The sequence below is a fragment of the Mercurialis annua genome, linkage group LG7, assembly GCF_937616625.2.
Source record: "Mercurialis annua linkage group LG7, ddMerAnnu1.2, whole genome shotgun sequence".
Taxonomy (NCBI): Eukaryota; Viridiplantae; Streptophyta; class Magnoliopsida; order Malpighiales; family Euphorbiaceae; genus Mercurialis; species Mercurialis annua.
Window position 1 is genome coordinate 10,659,082 of NC_065576.1, and position 21,149 is coordinate 10,680,230.

The 21,149-nt window shown below is 33.7% G+C and overlaps 2 protein-coding genes across 4 annotated transcripts; both read left to right on the forward strand.

Annotated features, from left to right (window-relative positions):
- The first annotated feature begins 343 nt into the window (after positions 1–343).
- LOC126654428 (E3 ubiquitin-protein ligase RKP) lies at positions 344–10,789 on the forward strand. The gene is made up of 11 exons (XM_050348269.2): positions 344–521; positions 671–2,425; positions 3,505–4,329; positions 5,250–5,410; positions 6,061–6,199; positions 6,772–6,855; positions 7,786–8,070; positions 8,164–8,295; positions 8,644–8,843; positions 9,097–9,301; positions 10,184–10,789. The coding sequence occupies exons 2-11, from the start codon at positions 917–919 to the stop codon at positions 10,487–10,489; spliced, it is 3,846 nt and encodes a 1,281-aa protein (XP_050204226.1). The 5' UTR covers positions 344–521; positions 671–916; the 3' UTR covers positions 10,490–10,789.
- A 636-nt stretch (positions 10,790–11,425) lies between these two features.
- LOC126654429 (uncharacterized) lies at positions 11,426–15,293 on the forward strand. 3 transcript variants are annotated; one of them, XM_050348271.2, is made up of 6 exons: positions 11,426–11,798; positions 11,892–11,942; positions 12,273–12,406; positions 12,803–12,900; positions 12,992–13,192; positions 14,918–15,293. In XM_050348271.2, exons 1-5 carry the CDS (start codon positions 11,514–11,516, stop codon positions 13,168–13,170), a joined length of 747 nt encoding a protein of 248 aa, XP_050204228.1. In that variant the 5' UTR covers positions 11,426–11,513; the 3' UTR covers positions 13,171–13,192; positions 14,918–15,293. The 3 variants fall into 3 exon arrangements, with proteins under 3 accessions (XP_050204228.1, XP_050204229.1, XP_050204227.1); XM_050348272.2 differs by lacking the exon at positions 14,918–15,293 and having other exon boundaries at positions 13,003–13,172; XM_050348270.2 differs by lacking the exon at positions 14,918–15,293 and having other exon boundaries at positions 11,427–11,798; positions 12,992–13,788.
- Positions 15,294–21,149: the final 5,856 nt, after the last annotated feature.

Here is a 21,149-nt window from a genome sequence, read left to right on the forward strand (position 1 = left end):
TTTTGGGTCTGTTTGTACCAAAAGCGGCGAGAATGACTCATTTGATATTTCGTGCCAAGTTGAGGGGGCGAATTGATCCTTTGTTATTTTCTCTTGCTACTTCTGCACCTTGGGCGCACAATAGTACAGCCCGCCATGTAACCGGCAACCAAATCAATCCTTAACCGTCACCGACACCTGTCCGCTAACAAATTAATCTCATGGCTCGAGCCTAAGCCTCATTCTGGTGCACCCTGGTTCTGGTGCACCCTGGTTCTGGTTCACAGCCCTTCCTCGACTCTTGGAATTAAAAAAAAAAGAAAAAAATTTTAAAAAAAGAAAAACAAATCGAAGTTGGAATTGTCTGATTGAGTCCACACTTTTTTTCTTTCTTCCCCTTTCTCTTACAATTCACTTTCTCTCTCTAAAACACACATTTTCTCTTTCTAGAAAAACCTTTTATTAATGGCATTAAAAAACCCTAATCTCAGCTCGCCGCCTTTTCTATTTCCACTTAAAAACCCTTAATCACAATATCTCATGTAAGTATTCACTCTATTTCTTCCCTATAATCATGATTTCATCATTTATTACACTGGGTTTTTCACTGCTTCAAATCTGTATTGGCTAATTTTGAATGAATTCTATCAGTAGTTCTCCATTTCTAATGGCTAAATTTGGTTATCTGTAGATTGTTGCTGTTTAATTAAAATTTGCAAGTTTGTTTATACCAAGTATTTGAAGTTTTTTAAGAGTTAGAACGGAGAATGTGTGATGGGTGGGGTTTTTTAAGTTTAGAGCAACTGTTTTTACCATCATTTCTACTAGTCAAAATTTGACTCTTTGGAAAGATCGTCAAGGACTTCAATTTTGGCAAAAAAAATTAGTGGGTGTTTTTAGTTGGTTGTGTTGTTGGTTGGGGTTGTCCTTGTCGGAGATGGCGGAGGACGGCATGAGGTTTGTTGTTGGCGGTGGGAGTGCAGCTGGTTTGGCTGTTTTGTTGAATGGTGAGGATGGTAAGAGGAATTTGGGGAAAACACATCTTGTTTCTTACTGTGATGATATTGGTAATCAGTCTGTGGAGCGAGCTCTCGAGTATGTTTTTGGTCTACCCCATAAATCGCTTGGTCCGTTGACTACTTCTGTTGACAGTAATTTGGTTCGCTCTATAATCAATAATGAGTTCCTGAAGTTTTATGGGAGTTCTGATAGTTTAGGTAGTAATGGGGATGGGATTTGTATTTTTGACAATGGCTGTCAGCCTCATAAAGTTGGGCTCGAAGAATCAAGTGTTTGTGGTGATATTAGAATCATTAAGCCTCCTTTGCTTCTAGAAAGTTTAGCAATGTTTAGTAGTACCAGAGCAAATGTTTGTGTTTGGAAAGGAAAATGGATGTATGAAATTATATTAGAAACTTCTGGTGTGCAACAGTTAGGATGGGCGACTCTTTCTTGCCCTTTTACTGACCGTAAGGGTGTAGGTGATGCAGATGATTCATATGCTTTCGATGGGAAAAGGATTAAGAAGTGGAACAAGGACGCTGAACCCTATGGCCAATCATGGGTCGTCGGGGATGTCATTGGGTGTTGCATTGATCTGGAACGGGATGAGATATTGTTCTATAGAAATGGTGTTTTTCTTGGGGTCGCCTTTTGTGGTATTCGCAAGATGGGACCTGGATTTGGGTATTATCCTGCTATCTCTCTGTCTCAAGGTGAACGCTGTGAATTAAACTTTGGGTGTCGACCATTTAAGTACCCTATTAAGGGCTTCCTTCCTCTTCAAGAACCTCCAACTGGATACCTTTTGGCTGCTCAGTTGCTCCGATGCTTGTCAAGGTTGCTGGATTTGTGCTGTATGCAGCGCGCTGATAATTCTGTAATTGGTAAATTAAGAAGATTGAAAAGATTTGTTTCACTTGAAGAGCTGTTTTATCCTGTCTGTCGCGGGATATGTGAGGAAATGTTCTGCTTGCTTGAGTCAGATGCAGAGAGGATCGAGTATGTGGCATGGGGTCCGCTTCTTTCATTCATGATGGAGATCTTTAGAGTTCAGTCACCACATGACTATTCAAGTTTTGATAAATTTATTGATGTCTTTCTGGAATTTCAGGAATCACGTTTGATGTTTGAGCATGTCATCAATGCCCTTTCATGTGGCTGCAAAACAGCATTGCTGGTTTTAACTGAATGCCCATATTCAGGATCTTATTCTTACCTTGCGTTGGCATGCCATATTTTAAGACGAGAGGAATTAATGGTCCTCTGGTGGAAGTTGTCAGATTTTGAGTTCTTGTTTGAAGGTTTTTTATCGCAAAAGAGTCCAAGCAAGCAGGACCTTCATTTCTTGTTGCCTTCTGTTTGGTGGCCTGGTTCATATGAGGATATTTCGTATGAATCTAGCATGTTGTTGACAACTACAGCTTTATCTGAAGCAATAGACAAGGTATACCTTATTGTTTTTTTAATGATGTTTGCAGTCAGAAGACCCGGGACTTTTGAATTTTGATTCTTGTTTGTTCTTGGCATCTTCGAAGATTTTTTTAATGTATGATTAGAAAAAATCAATCATTCAGGGTGAAGGACACCATGATATCTGTCAAATTATATGGCTAGTGGGGATTTATATTGGTGGGTAGTTTTTCCTAATAGTATTTTTGTCTAGCTGTTTTAATATTGCCCTTTTATTGTTGATGGCGTCTTGTTATTGCTACTGTTGTTGTTTGCAATTGCATCCGGTTATGTTCTATCTGATCAAATGTATGTTTGATCTCATTTATGCAAACTGTATAGGTATTAAATTAAATATTGGATAGAGACACACTTTCATTAATTCAAATGCTCAGAGTTTGACCGCACATCTGCCTTTAGGTTTATTTTGTGCTTAATGAATGAAGATTATTAGATAAGGCTATAACTACTTACTAATAAAGCATTAACTTAGTTTTGTATTCCTTCTGGATGAGCCTTTTTACTTGTAACTCTACTTAATATGCGAGTGTTTAACTTTATGTCATCATTGGGTTAGTACTTAGTGATACTTGACCATTGTATTCATTCTCTTCATCCATCTTGGTTGAATTATATAACTGTGCAAGGAAATTGCTGAAACCCAGAATGCAATTTAACCTCTGTGAGTAATAATTAATGCATGTAAAAACATATTTGTACAAGAACTCACATTAAAGTTCAGTCATCTGTTATATCCTTTAAATTCAATCCCAACACAATTTATTTTGTTATAAATATTTAGTAAACAACTTTTCTTTTTTAAATTATTCCATCAAAATTCTGTCATAGCTTTGTGCGATGTGGATTTTCCATCAAATATGTTTTTGCTTTTGTGTGCAATGCTTACTGTATTTTTTCCCTTTTTATTGAGGAGGGGGGCACCGGGACTCGAACTCGAGCCCCGGCATGGGCGGTACGATGTCCTCCCTAATATTGGTTAATAAGTGCTTAATGTTTGTATGTCTATTGATCAAATTGCCGCTTGCCTGTATAATCTTCTCTCTTTCTTTGCAGATCGAGGAGAAGCATAGAGACCTCTGTCTTTTGGTCATACAGTTTGTACCGCCTACAACACCTCCTCAGTTACCTGGTTCAGTTTTTAGGACATTTCTACAGAATCTTTTGTTGAAGAATAGAGGCGCAGATCGGAGTGTTCCACCTCCTGGAGTTTCAACTGTCTCTGTTCTCATTTCTTTGTACACTGTCATACTACATTTTCTATCAGAAGGATTTGCCATGAGGGATATTTGTGGCTGGTTGAAGAGCTGTGAAACAAGTAATTATGATGTTGGGTTTCTTCATAGAGGGGGTGAGCAGAGTTTCCCTGTAGATTTGTTTCTTAAAAATGATTCTTATCGAACAGACATTTCTAGGCTTGGGGGATCATTTAGTCATCTTTCAAAATCTCATCCTGTATATGATCAGGAAGTGGAATTAATCCAGTGGGAAGAAGGCTGTATGGATGACGAAGACACCCGAGTAACACATAAAACTGTTCAAAAGCCTTGTTGTTGCTCAAGTGACGATGTTGAATTATCGAAATTGTCAAAGCATCAAACAAGAAACGCATCCAAAGGTTCTCGTGTCCACTGTACCCCTATTCCAGAGAGGTCTGCTCATGTCGGGGCAGAATGCAGTACAGCAACTTTGAATGATGAGATTGCTGACAAGCCTAGTACTAGTGATCAATCAGAATCAGAGTTCAGTTATCAGCCAATAAGGGATATGAGGATTATGCCTATGGAAACTAATATGTCGCCAGCTGCACTGAGAGAAGAAGAACTTTTAGATACTTTGCTGTTGCTGTATCATTTAGGCGTTGCACCAAATTTTAAACAGGTAAGAGAAATTTTGGGTAGATATTTCTGAAATAGATTAACAGTTTGTCTTAAATGAAAACACTGGTTTTTCCTATGGGTATATACTCCGCTCATCTAAATTTGATGGGCTTTTAAGTTTTCTTGTCTCATAGGCAGTCATTTATTACTAAAATGATAAATTGTCATGTATCCTCATTAAGTACAGCAGAATTTAAAAATAAATAAATTAGAACACAAATATTTACTACGATATTAAATAAGGATATGTGACTTTTGTTTTATCAATTTAGGGGAGGGAGTATTAATGTAGGTTTGCGTATTTACTTTGGTGTAAGTAGTACAAGTGATCGTTTAGGCTTCTTCTGTTACACGGTCTGTTTGCATGTACTGCTTAGTTATGAATCTCATTTACTGTTTACCTTTGAGATTCTGGCACACTATATATTTACTCGGTCTGTTTGTATGTGCTGCTTTAGTTACTATATATTTACTCGGTCTGTTTGTATGTGCTGCTTAGTTATGTATTTCATTTATTGTTTAGCTTTGAGATTCTGGTCCTTTTATTTATTTTTGAAATAGTGCATAGTCCATTATGCCCTCTGGATAAAGTTGACCTCAGATTAAATTGATGTTTGTTTAAGTAGCAAGAACTTTCATTTGTTTTTTAATAGCGTCTTGCTTATAGGGTGTTAAATTTGATAGTAAGTAAAAATTATTGTGTAGGTAAATGTTACTAGTTTTTGAAATAAAGTTCTGCTATGAGTTGATTTGTGTTAGAGGTTAAGAATTTGATAATTAACTCTGCGTTATTGCCTCTTAGTTTACTATTTAGTGTCACTGCATTTCTTTTTTCCTCTCTCTCTCTCTCTCTCGCATTTATATTTGTGTGAATTTATTTTCCGTGTATTGGTGAAATCTAAAACAACTAGTTGATTGTAGGCTTCATACTACATGTCTCATCAGTCGCAATCAATATCGCTATTGGAAGAAACTGATAAGCAAATAAGAGAAAGAGGTTGTAGTGAACAACTACGCCGCTTGAAGGAAGTTCGTAATGATTATCGAGAGGAAGTTATCGATTGTGTCAGACATTGTGCATGGTATGGATATGAAGTATAGCTTTTGCAGATCTATTTTTCTTCAATTACTTCCTATTGAAATATGTTGACTGTATGCTTATGCCTTGATGTGTTTCTCTCTCTTCCTCTTTCCGTTTCTTTTTCTTATCCAAACATCTCTCTGTCTCTGTTTCTTTTTCATATCAAAGCTTGAATATCCATTTTCATATCAAGATTTAAAATTCTCAGGTATATACATACCTTTTTTCATTTTAATCACAACCTTAGTTGGTATTTAAGGGCACGAACTTTTATTTTGTTTCAAATCTATCACCAAAGTAAAATTCGGTTATTTTTTCCAACTAAAAATTACATACTCTAACTGAAAGATAATAATATTTGGTGTCGATATATAATTTGGGTCTAAATTGTTCAGTGAAGAACTTAGTCAACAAAAATACACTAAAATGATAGATTTGAAAAAAAAAAATGAAAGGTTATGGTTTTATATGATAACTTTTAAAGGTCGTGATTAAAATGAAATTTCGTGTAAAGGTCGTGATTTTTTATGGAATCACCCCTTTAATTAAAAATGAAAAAAGAAGGGAATACATGTCAGCTGTTTGGATTACAAACATGTGTATAGTTGGTTGCTTTCATACATTTTGTTGATCCTTTGTTATGTTTTACAGGTATCGCATCTCCCTTTTCTCTCGTTGGAAGCAAAGAGGAATGTATGCAACATGCATGTGGATAGTCCAACTGGTTCTCATTCTTAGCAAAGTGGATTCTTTGTTCATTTATATCCCTGAGTTTTATCTTGAAACTCTGGTAAGTAATTGTTTCTTGAAAGCATTGGTGATGATTTTTTGTATTTCTAAGCATGACTTCTGTTATTGACGCCTATGTTGTACCGTAGCTTTTTGTGTATATTATATTTTAATATATACTTGCATCTCAATTGTGGAAATTTCATGTCTACAATCTAGCAGCAAGCTACAATATCTTCTGTTACAGTGTATATCTTTCGTTAGGATATTGATTTTCTTACTGCAATGCATTGTGAAATTTCAAGTGCTTTTTATTGTTTCGTTTACCATTAGAATGTTTGTGAGGTCTGCTGGCTGTGAGATTTACTCTTTTTATTCTAGTTAAGCATGCTCTCCTTTTGTGTTGGAAGATTTGTTATCCATGTAGAGATGCTAATTTTTAGTATGAGCTGAAATTTCTCTCTTACTTTAGTTGTTTTATGCTTAACGGATGATCTTCTAATGACCCCATAATCGCACCATACACCACCATTTAGAAGTTCCAGTGCACTACTTGTGAATTGTTTTGAATAGTTTCTCCATTTTTCCCTTCCTTTTTAACTGTAGTATTAATGGACTTTCTTGCTGTCACAGGTTGATTGTTTCCATGTTTTGAGAAAGAGTGATCCTCCATTTGTTCCGTCCACAATTTTTATTAAGCAAGGACTTGCCTCATTTGTAAGTCTGAGTTGCAAAACTTCTTTTCATTCTTCCCTTTTACCATTTAGGAATTTCCTTTGTTAGTTTACACATATATAAAAGCCGAATCATTTTTTTCTTGTCTTAGCCCTCATTAATTGTTTAATGATCATTTTTACCATTCCCAATTTTACAAAGAGTTATGGTCATACGCTTATTGCTTTGAAATTTTGCATCTCATTAATTGTATTGTAAAATATGTTTAACCATTAAGATAAAATAAAGGATAGAAAATGAAGATTATGCCAACAAAATATAACGGAACTTTTTATGTGGGACATATAAGAATGACAAAGGGATTTTCTAAATGGCTGTAGGTAGTATAGGTTTCTGGGTGGAAGTGCGAATAATTGATTGTAGTGTTTTCTACTGAAGTCTAACCATTTAGGTCAGCTTATTGAATTGTTCTTGTAATTATTTAGTCTCTGATTACTGCTTCTAAGAAACAAAATTTGAGGACAACCTCGTCTATTTTTTTTCAATTTGGATACCTGCTCTCTATTCCTGAAACATTAATCTTAAATTTCCATCTTTTGCTGATTGACTCTGTAACCTTTTCAATTGCTCAACTGTTCCTCTTACGCCAGGACGCACATTGAACAAATATGTACTCTAAAATTTTCATCCTCCTAGGGGTCCTTAAAAAAAATTATCCGTAAGCTGTTCTTTTAGAGACCTTCAACATTTAATGCGGACAAGTACTGGTTTGGGTTTTTTCAGATACCCATTAGTTATGCAATTGACAATTGCTATCAGAGAATAGGTATTTTCAATTCAGCAATTCTATAATTGCTTTCTGACGTGTATGATTTTGTAGTTTCTGCTAATCTGATATTAAGTTTTGATCAGAATGTAGAATGCACGTAATACAAGGGACGTAAGCATTGATTGTTTTTACTTGTTCATTAGGTCACTTTTGTTGTTACCCACTTCAACGATACAAGGATATTAAGCGCAGATCTAAGGGATCTGCTTCTCCAATCTATTTCAGTCCTGGTCCAGTATAAGGAATATTTGGCTGCTTTTGAGAGCAATGAAGCAGCTATTGAGAGAATGCCAAGAGCATTATTGTCAGCATTTGATAACAGATCTTGGATTCCCGTCACAAACATCCTTTTGCGGTTGTGTAAGAATTCTCGTTTTGGTTCTTTAAAGCACGGAGAATCATCATCATCATCATCTATTATTTTCCAGGTGAAATAATGTGGTTTCTTGACTCTAATTTGCTGTTCATCAGATGACTTGCGGCTATAAATTTAACTTGTTTGAGCCTTGTAAATGATGTAGAACTTGTTGCGAGAAGCCTGCGTCGATGATGAAGAATTATTCTCAGCTTTTCTGAATCGCTTATTTAATACTCTTAGCTGGACAATGACGGAGTTCTCTGTTTCTATTCGAGAAATGCAGGAAAAATACCAGGTACAGATTATAACAGAATTTAAAAAATCGAAGTCTTTTTTTAGTTTATGGAACTGGTGTAAATATGTTAATAACAGCCTTCCTGCTTTATCATGTATATACATGCACAAACATGCTCTTTTATATGGGAGTTTATTTTCTTGGTTTTCTTGTCTGCATATTAATTGCAATTGATCATCTCACTTCTGTTGCTTAATTGTGTGGTTGATTTGGTGTTACTGGCAATGCAAACCGTTTATGGCAATTAGTGACTATTTAATGGGTAGAAGTAGAACTATATCTGGATTTTTTTGACTTCCCCCTTGGACTTGATTTCAATTATTTTTTCTTATTGATCACCTTCTGTAGGTATTGGAGTTCCAACAAAGAAAATGTTGCGTCATATTTGATCTCTCATGCAACCTTGCAAGGCTTTTGGAGTTTTGTACTCGTGAGATTCCTCAAGCATTCCTATCCGGAACTGCGACAAACCTCCGGAGGTTAACTGAATTAATTGTGTTCGTTCTCAGCCACATAACTTCAGCCGCAGATGCTGAATTTTTTGACTTGTGAGTGTCTATGCTTAAGAACTGAATGCAACTTTCTATTTCTTTCTCATGTCATTCTCTCTTCAATTCTGTTTCACAATATTGGGATTGTAGCAGTAAGTATGCACATTTGGACTCTACTTTTGTTACAAGGAAATTTGGTCTGACGTTTACAAGCACTTCATGGTTAACTTTGTTATGTGAGAACATGCTTTATATTTTAGTTGTCAAACATTTTAGCTATTAATCTCAATGTATGGCTCTAATTTTGTAGATCATTTAGACGACCTGGTCAATCATTTGAAAAAGTAAATCGTGGTATGATCTTAGCACCTCTTGTTGGGGTCATTTTGAATTTGTTAGATGCAAGTGCGGAGATGGTGTTCGGAGAGAAGAATGATGTTGTGGGTGTTTTTGCAAGCATGGACTGTCCTGATACAATGCACTGCGGATTCCAGTATCTCTTGGAGTGCAACTGGGTAAGTTTTCTTGGCTTTGATTTTTGTTTGCATGACCATACACATACATAAAGTAAACAGATGTCCTGATACAATGCACTGTGGGATCTTTTATGTATCATCTTTTTTGTGAGTGGGTATGGTTTTTTATTTGTTTTGGTATCATTGGCAATATCTTATGAAGTACTTGAAGGATGGTAGCACATCTGTTTCAGAGGTGAAAAAACAACTTTGTAGAATATTTTCTGCTTTGTTATACTTAGATTGAGGGGTAGAGGAATTTCTATTACATTGGATATAATCCTGAGTGAAGTGAAAGGTTATATTCTCACTTTTTGTATAGCTGTAGCACTGGTTCACCAGAGGGTCCGGCTTTGCTCTAGTGTGGGACCACCCATCGTTGCTGGAATGAAGAAAGAGATATATATGGTCTAGGCGATTTTAAGAGCATAGTGATGATGTTTGTGGATTAGGATGGAACAATCAATGCTAGGCATGTATATCTGTTAAATTAGTTGGAGATATTGACGCCTTTACCATGGGACACCTGGTTCAAAATCGTAATCTTTCGCCTGTGCATTCTAATCGAACTTAAATCCTGTATTGCATGAAAACTTATTGAGTCCCGACGTTTCGGTGTTCCATTTACGTTTCTGAAACTCCAAATTTTTTATATTTATAATCAGTTCTTGTAAAATATACGATGTTGCCATTTTCCGTTGGCACATATCCCGTTTCGGTGTTTCTTTATCTGTGCAATGTAGCTTAAATGTTTTCTATGGGCATAAGAGTGTTTATTGTATTGTTATTTTAAAAGGTTGTTCATGACAATCGTTTACTGTACTTGATGATTCCTGTAAAGAATGTAACCGCATCTCATCTCATTATTTATGGTTTTGTCAGGCCGGGTCTGTCAGAGGGGAAACTTATCTTGAAAAAATGGTTCAGCTGGAGAATTTCTTGAGCAACCTTGTAAGACGAATCGAGTTGCAACAAATAGAAAGTATGCAATCTGGTGGAGAAACAGATGTTGATGATAACATCTGCTGCATTTGTTATACTTGTGAAGCAGATGCAGAATTTGGTCCTTGTTCCCATAGGTCATGTTATGGCTGTATAACAAGACATCTTTTGAACTGCCATAGATGTTTCTTTTGCAATGCCACCGTCGTGGATGTCATCAAGGTTGATGAAAAGAGAACATTATGAGAATCCGTAATTTCTCGGTGTTGCAATGCTTTTGAATTCTGAGTTATTTTTGTTTCTCAGGATTCTCCCAGATGGTGATACTTGTAGGAAAGGGAGTGAAAGAAAAGAAAAGAAGAAAATAGAGAATATAATTATTGATCATATAATATTTTGGTTTTGTATAGTGTGGTTGGGGGGGCTTGAAGGTGGTGGAGCGGGGTTGGGAAAGTACAACTCTCATGGGGTTGATTTCAGAATTTTGTAGGGGGTACAAATTGTGTAAATATGAGATGTAAATGGCAATGAAATCTGTTAGTCTTACCTCTTTCTTTTCTCTTTATATTGTATTCAAATTAACAATTATTTCAAGAAAGTCAGTTGCCCAAAAAATGGTAAAAAAAAAAAATGTTCGTCTAAGTTGCCCAGATGGTTTTATAGGCTTTTTCTTTGAAATATTGGTATCGATATTTATAGTTGAGCTTGATATTTTGTAAGAGGGAAAATGAATTGGAGCTTCAATCATGCTTTCAGTTCATTGTTCCCTGAGGTCAAATATCCACAAATGGTGACTACTTAGGACCATATCTTTGTCCCAAATACAAATATACGGCTAATGCATTCGAGTGTAGACAGCATGTACTAATGAACATTTTCTCATGCCATGACTAATCTTTTAATGCTGGAAGCTCTAATATTAAGGGAGGCTAAGTTAATCGTTTTACTTCAATTATCGTCGAAGAAGATAATCAACGCAATTAATGAACATTGTCCTTGTTTTTTTATACCATTCTCAAGACCCTTCTTCTGTTCTCTTAAGTTTGTTAGACGGATGTGTAATTAGAGAAAAACTATTGCACTATGACAGTTGCAATGTGTTAATTATGTGGAAAAATTAATAATTAAAAGGTTTTTTTATTAATAATGTGTTAGTCCTTGTTTTTGACAAAAGAAACCAACCCAAGAGGGCATACGAAACCCAAACCGAAACTCTTCAACAGACTATAGAACAAAGCAGAGACAGAGAAGAAGTGAGATACCGAGAGAAATGTCGAATGCTGTCCGATTCCACATTTCTAATAAACTCAGTTCCGCTTCCTTTCTCAGATCATCATCTTCCCCCTTTCATCATCGTTTTCCTTACCATATCCGCCTCCCCACTAAATCCCGCCACCGCGCCTCTCTCTCACTCCATCACCCCACTCCACCACTACCAGAATCAGCGCCCTCAACTTCATCGGACTACAGTTACTCAGTTGGATCTCCACCTCATCTCTCTCACTGGAAATTCACTCAACGCCATATCACACTTCTCAGTGTCACTGTTTGCATTGTATTCTATTTTATCTCTTCACTTCGTTTTTATCGTTATCTGTTTCTATTTCTACTTCAATTTGACCTAAACATTTTTTTTCTTGATTTGCAGACGGCAGTCTCTGCCACGTGCCTTTTTCTTTCAGCTATTCCAACTCTTCTCGTGAGCTAACTCTCCGATTCCTCTTTATTTTTGTTTTCTTTTTACTATTGCATTTGCTGCAATTCAGTTCTTCTCAAAAAGAAGAAAAAGCTTGGTAGCACGGATACGGACACGGTGAAACGCTGTTATTTTAAAGTTTTCTATGTAAAAAATGAAGTTTCGTGTCGAAAACTTCAAGTGTCTGAAATGTTTTCGAAATGGGACATGTTGATTGAATGAAGTTACCCAGAAGAAATGCATTTGGAAAACATGGATTTTTGCAAGAACTGATATATTCATAGAAAGGCCATATTGATGAAATATTTTGGATTTTTTTTCTTCTTCTTGAAGGCATTCAAGAGAGCAGCGGAATCACTTGAAAAGCTGATGGATGTGACAAGGGAAGAGCTTCCTCATACTATGGCTGCTATTCGCTTGTCGGGTATGGAGATTAGTGACCTCACTATGGAGCTTAGTGATCTTGGGTTAGTGTTAACTACTTATTTTTATTTTCTTATGTAATTTCATTTCAATTTTGAAGTTCTTAAACTGCAATAGCTCGTACCGGTTCACATTTCTATTTATGTCGATCCTACGGTCTTCCAAGCTTATAGTTGACCACTTGAGTTGCTACAAACTTTAGTTCAATTCAATTCCTGCAAAATCAAATCATTTTTTTCGCATCTTTGAAAACCGACTTGTTTTCTAGGTTGTAAAGGATTGAAATGTAGCAACTAGGAGCTTCCCGAACCACACAAATTTACTAAAGAGAGTATAGATTTTTGGTCTATCTGAAATGAATCTTTGCAAATGACTTTGTATAAACATGCCCTCATTGTTTAAAGAAGCTGTTTTAAATTTTGTGCATTGTGCTTGAATAGACAAGAGATAACTCAAGGTGTTAAAAGCTCCACTAAAGCTGTTCGTATAGCTGAGGAGAGGCTTCGTGGTTTCACAAACATGACATCGCCACCACCAGGTTACCTACCTAATCTTTGGCATTCATTTTCCTTTGTTTAGTTCTATAATTTTATCCATGCTTGAATTTTACACCATCTTTACTTGTTTAGCTTCATTGCAGAGGGTACCAAGCGGGCGAACTAATAGCGCAGAGCCGGTAGTAGCTAAAACTGCTCGGGGGTTAAAGGAAGGAATAGTAAAAGGACGTGCAATCTTGCAAATGCTTTTCACTCTCACCCAATTTTCCAGAGTAGCCCTCAACTATTTCAAAAAGCGAGCTAAGAAGTAGAGCTCATGGCTTAAGCCTTTTGGTGAGATTATTGCTTTCCTGTGCATATGTATCCTTTCTGTACCTGAATTTTGACACCATAGTTGAGTTTCTGTTGGGAATTGACACTTGGGGTATTAGGCAATGATACGTTATGAACCTGGAAGGTAAAGGAGAGATCGACAAAATATACACGCCTGTAGGTTCATATATTGCTTTATTGTCTGTCAATTTTCAGTTGAACGAGAGCATTCCTGCTTTTACTGATGTTCATTAAAATTACAAAACAAAAAAGTTGATGAAATGCTTTTTAAGTAAAGTTAAAAGTTTAATAGAAACAAGTAACAAGGAACAATGTTTGCTTTGGTTGTGTATTCTAGTCTGGAATGGAGTAGATTGAATAAGAATGGAATGCGAATACTTATATCGAGACCCTTCTCTAATGCTAAGATAGCTTTAGGGAGTGACCTTCTATGCCAGTCAACTAGTGAAGACAGGTTTGGCCTTTGTTTGTGCACTTTGAGTAGACTTGGACATCTCTCTGCTGCTGCAACGGCTAAAAAAGAGTATCCATTCCTACAAGGGAAGATATCTTTTTTTGTATTCGAATTGGCTTGATTAATGGACTTTTTTGTATCATTTGGGGAGGGGGGTTTTTGGCGCGAGGATTTGATCCCAAGTTCTTCCCAGTGTACTTACCATTTGAACTATAGCTCATTGGTGGTTTAATTAAGAGACTTGGGATTACTTGCATATAGGCAAATTGATAATAAAGTGGAATATTTAGGTGTATATAAAAGTTTAGAGTGAAAATTGAGATGTTCGAAAGTTAGTCTAACGGCATCGAAAGTTAAAGGGGTTAAACTAAAGTAAATGCTCAAACAATGTATGTGCTATTAATTAGGCCAGTTTGAACCTGTACAAATGAGATATTCTACTATACCATTGCAACCTCTTGTAAAGGGGCATTACTATTATCCATAGTGCACATTCAATTTGAAACCAAAAAATTTGATATTATTATATACTTTATAAGCCAAAATAATTCAATATTGCAAACCGAATTCGAATAATTCCATCAACTTAGTTCTAAAAAAAAAGACTCCATCAACTTTTTAAATTTAGTTTAATTCTTAGTTCAATACAATGAAATTCAATAAAAATTTTATATTATTAAAATTGAACCGGACCAATTCGGTTAATTGTTTTGGTTGGATAATGCAAGCCCCTAATTATCCATGAATCATTGCTGGAGTAATATTGTAGATAGGAACAAAAGATGCAGACTAGATGAGAGATATCTCCATGTAAAATGAAAAAGGACAAATTATGAAATCAATCAATATTATATATTTCCGATCTATTGTGTATATCCTTTCAATCACTTTTAAAAAAAAGCTAATTGTGTGTTCTTTCTTTTTAATATATATCTCTCAGATATTTTTTAATCATGTGAATGGTGTTTAGCATTATAATTTTTGTTAGGACCAATTTTAATCTCTGAGGTTAATTTTTTTTTTTTCTTTTGAAATTTTTTTGATCTCATTTAGGATTATATTTCCTCTAGCGGAAAGATCCCTAAATCAATTTTGTTTCCGTGCATTAATCAAAAGACTAGAAAGAGCAAATCAGTTTCAACTTTAAAGACTTTTAGAGCTGATATTTTGCAAATAGTATCTTCTCACTTGAAAGAAATAAAATTACAAACAAGATGAGAAAATAGCAGCAAAGTTCTAGTTGATCTGACCACCAGTCCCGGTGCTGACAGGCGGTCTCGGTGGCGGCTTTCTGGCTAATGACATGTTCTTTCTTCGCTGTTGTGTGCGATGATGATGAGCTGTTTCCGTTGAGTGGTAGCCGGAGCACTTACAGATGAAGTTGACAAGCTTATGACATGAATTGCATAGATTCTTCTCTTCTTCTTCTGCTCTTGTTGAACGTTCCATTTTCTAACCGCACCAAGATAGCTACTTCCTTTGTTTCCTGTTAAATTGGTAGTCATATTATATATGATGTATGAGATGCTTCTATTTATTTTGCATAACAAATATGCCACTTTTGTCCTAGATATTCTCCTCGATGGACACCTGATGCTTCGTTTTTAACACATAAAAACACCTCCAGGAGGCAGGGTAGGGGCTGACCACAGTTTAAAAACCGGCAGTTTTTAGGGGCGTAGCCGGAAATTGAAATTAAGAGGGGCAAAATAAAAAAAAATCATATAATATACAGAATTCAAAATTTATTGAAATTAAAGGGGTCAATATATAATAATTCTCTAAATAGCATAACAATTTTTTTTAAAAAAATTACTTTAGAAATTGTAGTTTTAAAAAAATAAAAGGGGCAAATGCCGCTCTTAGCCACCATGTGGCTACGTCTCTAGTGGTTTTGTTCCAAATTGACGTTTCACGGTTTTAAAAAAATTAGAACTGGCGAATTGCCTTGTAACGATACAAATATCTGTAAATTTTAATTCTTAATTGGTATAATTGATGAAAATTAAACAATAATTGTATAGATATACTTGATTGTAATTCTTAATTGGTATAATTGATGAAAATTAAACAATAATTGTATAGATATACTTGATTGGAATACGGGGTTTCTTGATTTATCTAAAACTATGCTACATTATAAATAATTTGTCTTTTTTCTTTTTTTTTTGGTAGTTTTTTTACTTATATTGTCTCGAGGAGTTGGGTTTGCTCGATTCAAAATGTAGTGAAAATTTTATATTTTAATCTCAGATTTAGAATCTGATCCATATCATAATGAATAGTTGTAGTTTTTAAACTTTTATTAATGATAAAATCAATATAATTTTTTTGAAAGGAAAGATGTGGTTGATTTTTGCGACACATTGATACGCTTAATTTGTATATATCGATTCTAAATATAATATATGCATTTTATATTATTTTGAGAATATTATATTTGGATAGGTGTTGTTTTGTAGGTGATTTATGTAAGAAAGTCATGAACCGAGAATCGAATGAATTGCAAAGAAACGAAAAAATCATATCAAATTGATCCTTGTTCAAGAACTGGTTGTTTTGTCCTTCTTCAAGACTTCAAATGAGAAAGCATTTTTCATATGAATTTTAGTAGACATCCTAACCTTTCCAAAACATCAAGAATTAAAGTATTTTGTGTTGTCTAACTCAGGTTATGAAGTTTTGAAGGTTGACAAAACTGCACATTGTATTAGTTTACTTACAGATTTGACCCTTCTGTCTTGATTAGATATTTCGGAATATTTAGAGACCTCTGATGAATTTATGTTCTTCATCAGAAATAAACTAGACATCTCAAACTTTCCAATGAATCAAGAACCAAGCAATTTAGATGTGTATGTAAAAAGTTATGGTTTTTCGAAGTTGGTAATTGCGCAAAAATCTTGCCCGGAGGTAGGAATGAGTACCTCGGCAAGAATCACTTCTGAAAAGTGGTCCTGCCGAGGTGACCAGATCCTACTGGGCGGCGGGAATGGCTTGCTTGGCAAGAATCACGGCTGAACATAGAAAAAGTCATTCGAAATGCGTTAAATTCATTAGGGATCAATCCTAATCCGACCCGAACTTATTTTACAACATAAAAAGTGGAATCTTCTACTTTTAGAAGATCGAGAGCATCAAAGATTAAAGTCTAAATCTGATTAGGAATGTTTCTCTATACATTCAACACTTAATCTTAATCCTAAAAGGAGATTGACTTAGGAAAAAATTCAAGTTTTAAGACCTCAAAAAATAGGAGAAATTCTTAGGTAGACTCAGTCCACCACGTCATCCATGGACCAAGCCAATCATATTATAACACCTCATTAAAATGAGGGTATTCTTGTAATCATTATTCAAAAGTGTATGCAAATAACAAACAAAATTACAAGAATACCATCATTTTAATGAGGTGTTATGATATGATTGGCTCGGTCCATGGATGACGTGATAGACTGAGTCTGCATAAGAATTTCTCCAATAAATAGAGCTCAGCCCAAGACTATTCAATTATTAAATTTATTATGTAAATATATTATTCTATTTTTTGTTTATTAGTTTAGTATAATTTTAGTTGTTAGTTTAGTGGTTATTTAGCTTAACTTGTAAATTCATCCAAGCACAATTTGAATTTCAAGATTTTATTGAAGTGGACTATTTTCAAGTCAAATCAAATTTGATTTCTTCTTCCTTCTCTTTAATTATACAATTCTTATTTGTTTATTTGTTTATGTTTACAATGTCTGACTAATTTAATTAATTTATAATATTGAAAGTAGTATGGGTATATGATTTAAATTATAAAAAATAATTTATATATCTTTCTTTATTCTTGCAATTTTTATTATTGGGATTAATGATTGTACTACTTGATCACCAATTACATTATTAAAAATCAATTTGTGAGTAAACGTCATTAAAACAAGTTGTTTGGAAAGGTAATAAAAACATAATTACAAAACATGAGTCCGTCTACTATGTTTGCTTTGCGTGGTATGTGTGGATAATTTTTCTTAATGTTTTGTTTTTAGTTGTCATATTATTTTCTATTGTTTTTTAAAACGTGACAGTAAGAATGATTCAAAGTGATCGGATTATAAACAATAAGTTAACATCACCTATAAAATAGCAGATTGATAAAGTTATATCGCGGTGCAAAAAATGATTAAATAAGATTGCAGATTCGATGAGTATTCATATATGAAATTTTTTTTGACTCGAGTGGAATTATTTGAGTGTAAAAAATTTAAACATGCTGTTTTATGATTGACACCCGTCCAACACATTTTATGGAATTACCAAAAAGAAAAAAATACAGTTTCCCATGATACAACGATAAGGGATGAGATTAAGTTGAAGAAAGACAGGCAGAAACTTAAATTTCAGGTCCAAACAATTGATGTCATTCCATTCACATGGGCGGTTCCAGTTAGGTCAGGCGGTACACTTTTGGAATTATTGTTTTGATTTATTCTTTTAATTGAGATATTACATTTCATTTCATAGAGATAAACATTAAACTTCAATGTATTCTTTTTTTTTTTTTTTTTAACAGTGATAGATATTACATACTACTACTACAAACAAAGCTACAAATCTACAAAGCTACAAACAAAGCTATATATATACATACTACCCTTTTTACAAATATGTGCAAATTCGCCATTCACGCCATCCACACCGTTTACGTAATGCATCGCCGAGCTCGCCAAGATGACGGAATGATGCCGCAGCCGCTGCTTCTGACACTTCTGACGTGTGAGCCTGCTCCAGATGTCTTCTTCATAAATCTTCTTTTTTTTTTCTTCTTTTTTGTCCGCAAGGGGGTTTGAACTCAGGACCCTTGGGACTTATGCCTCACTCCTTAGCCAACTGAGCTAGAGATCATTGGCTAAACTTCAATGTATATAAAACCCAACAATCGATCACCAAAAAACAAATCAAAAACAGAAGTTTAAAATTGAAATTTTAAAAGCAATTGTTAATATCAACTGTATCAGTAATTTAATTTTTTTAAAAAGTTACATTAACATCGGTAACATATATAAATGATAAATTTAGGTTAAAAAAAGACAATTTTTTAAAGATTGATATAGATATTTTCATATTAATTTTAAAACAAAAACATTTACAGTATAAAAAATAGGTTTGACAAAAAAAGAAGAAATAGTTATACTATGATTATATGCGACCTAATTGTCGATCTATCTCAAAAAATTTTAAAAAGTGAAATAAAAACTGCGGTAAAATTGAATACAAGTCTGATTCTTCAAGAAATCTGCAGCTCGATACTTGAATCATCGTAAAATTTAATGAAACCAACAAAAAATCGTAATAAACAAGCAAGACCCATCACAAGAATCTTGAATAAATTATGAAATCTTCATAAAACATGATTTATCAAAAATCGGAACAGATGATCGCCCAGAACGATAAGATCTTTATCGAATATGAAAAATACTCTTATTTCACAAAAACATACCACAAAACACTCCAAAATACAAACAAATCTCTACAAACAGAGCAATTTATTGAAATAAAATTAAGATAAAATAAGAAACTAAACATGCGGATGATAAAACGATGAATTTCCGGCTTAAGGCCGGACTCATCGTCTCACCGCCCTCAAAATTAAAACTTTTCTTATAAAGAGATGTTAGAGAATTACTTCAGAGAGAGAGAGAGAGAGAGAGAGAAAAACTGACTAATTAATTGACCTAAATGCCCTAAAAAAGACAATATCACACAACACTATAGACATTCTTCCTGATTTCATTTATTCTATTTATTTTTGCAATCATGGGAACCAACTTTGCGTTGCTCCAAAATATTTACATGGGTGTACATATGAAGTGCCTAATGAATAAAATTGCCTATAACTCTCAATACTTTCAGTTTTTTTGTTTTGAATTTGTTTCTTTATTAAGTTCTGTACTCAATTTATTATAATTTTTTAGGTTTTCTGAAAGAAAAAAGAGCGGGTATTACGCTCGCCATGAAAGCGAGTGAAAACAAAATTAAATGTCCATTTAAGTTGACTCATAAAAAAAATATACTACATCATCAAACTTACAAATTGACCATATAATGATTTTAATAGGTATATAGATTTAAAGAATAGACACACTTAAAAAAGGATCAGATAATTTTTTATTATTTTTGCCATGACAATTGTAAATTACTTAACGGCTAAAAGGACTCATTAAATAAAAGATGAATAATTTAAAAATCTGTCAAATAATAAACTTTAAAGAACAGAGAAATAAAAAAATAAAAAATATAGAGATTTTAAAATAGATTTCATCTTAATAAAACTCACTATGCACACAAATAAAATTTATATCTACTATATATAAAAGCACGGATGGGGGGGGACATGCAAATTTACTGAATAATCCTTTTCAGGTTACTACTAAATAAAAATTTTATAGTCATTAACTAATTAGTTATTTAATTAGTCACTATTGTAATTAAAGTACTAATTAGAATAGGTAGTTAAATTATCTCCAATTTAGTTTTTGGTATGTAAAAAATAACTAAAATGTCTCCAAATTAGTAGGAATACCTATTTTTTAGTTTGATTGAACTATAAAATTAAAATACTGTATTTGGTCAATATAATATTATTTAAATTTCTATCTTATTATTTTTAAAGATATTATTAATAAAATTAAGTTAATTATTTAATTATATGGAAAAAAATTTAATAACAAAATATATTATATTTACTTTTACAAAAATTCTTAACTAATTTAATATTAATTATAAATAAAAAATTGATATAATTATAATAAATTTATTAATATGTTCATTGACGAGTTATGTTACGAGCCACGTGCATAGCACGTAATGCGAAACTAGTGGTTAAAAATGGGCCAGTGAAGAGTGGCATGCCAAATTTGACCATACCATTTTTGATCTTAGTCGATTCACCAAACAAGAAGCTTCTATATTTATTGTTAATTTATGTGGATGAAAATTTGTGGCCAACAACTCTATATCTTTTATCTGCTCTATTAAAATTTATTTTCATGCTATTTTTTTTTGTCGAAAGATAAAAATTCATTAGATAAAATAAACCGACTATAAATAATTTCGATTATAGTGATGATATTTGAACTATACATTACGACAATCAAAGACTTTTTAACTACTAAAAGCCACCTAATAAACTAAAAAAATACCTAAATTAAAAATAGATGTAGCTAAATGAATATAGTAATTACACACTTAAATAATTACAACAAAAAGTCTAGATCTATAACAAATTTAAAGACTAAAAATAAGTTGTAATCATATAAATTTGTAACATAATCTTCCATCTCGCCAGAATATATCAGAGATGCTGGAAAACGTCGGAGAAGCCGAAAACGCCGAAAATGCTGGAAAGAACACCAAAACTTCCCACTTGAAGAAGATTCAAATTACCATCCATGTAGGGTAGATAAAACTCAAAGATTTGACTGAATTGAAGTATTTTTGAGATTAGTTTCGCATTATGTG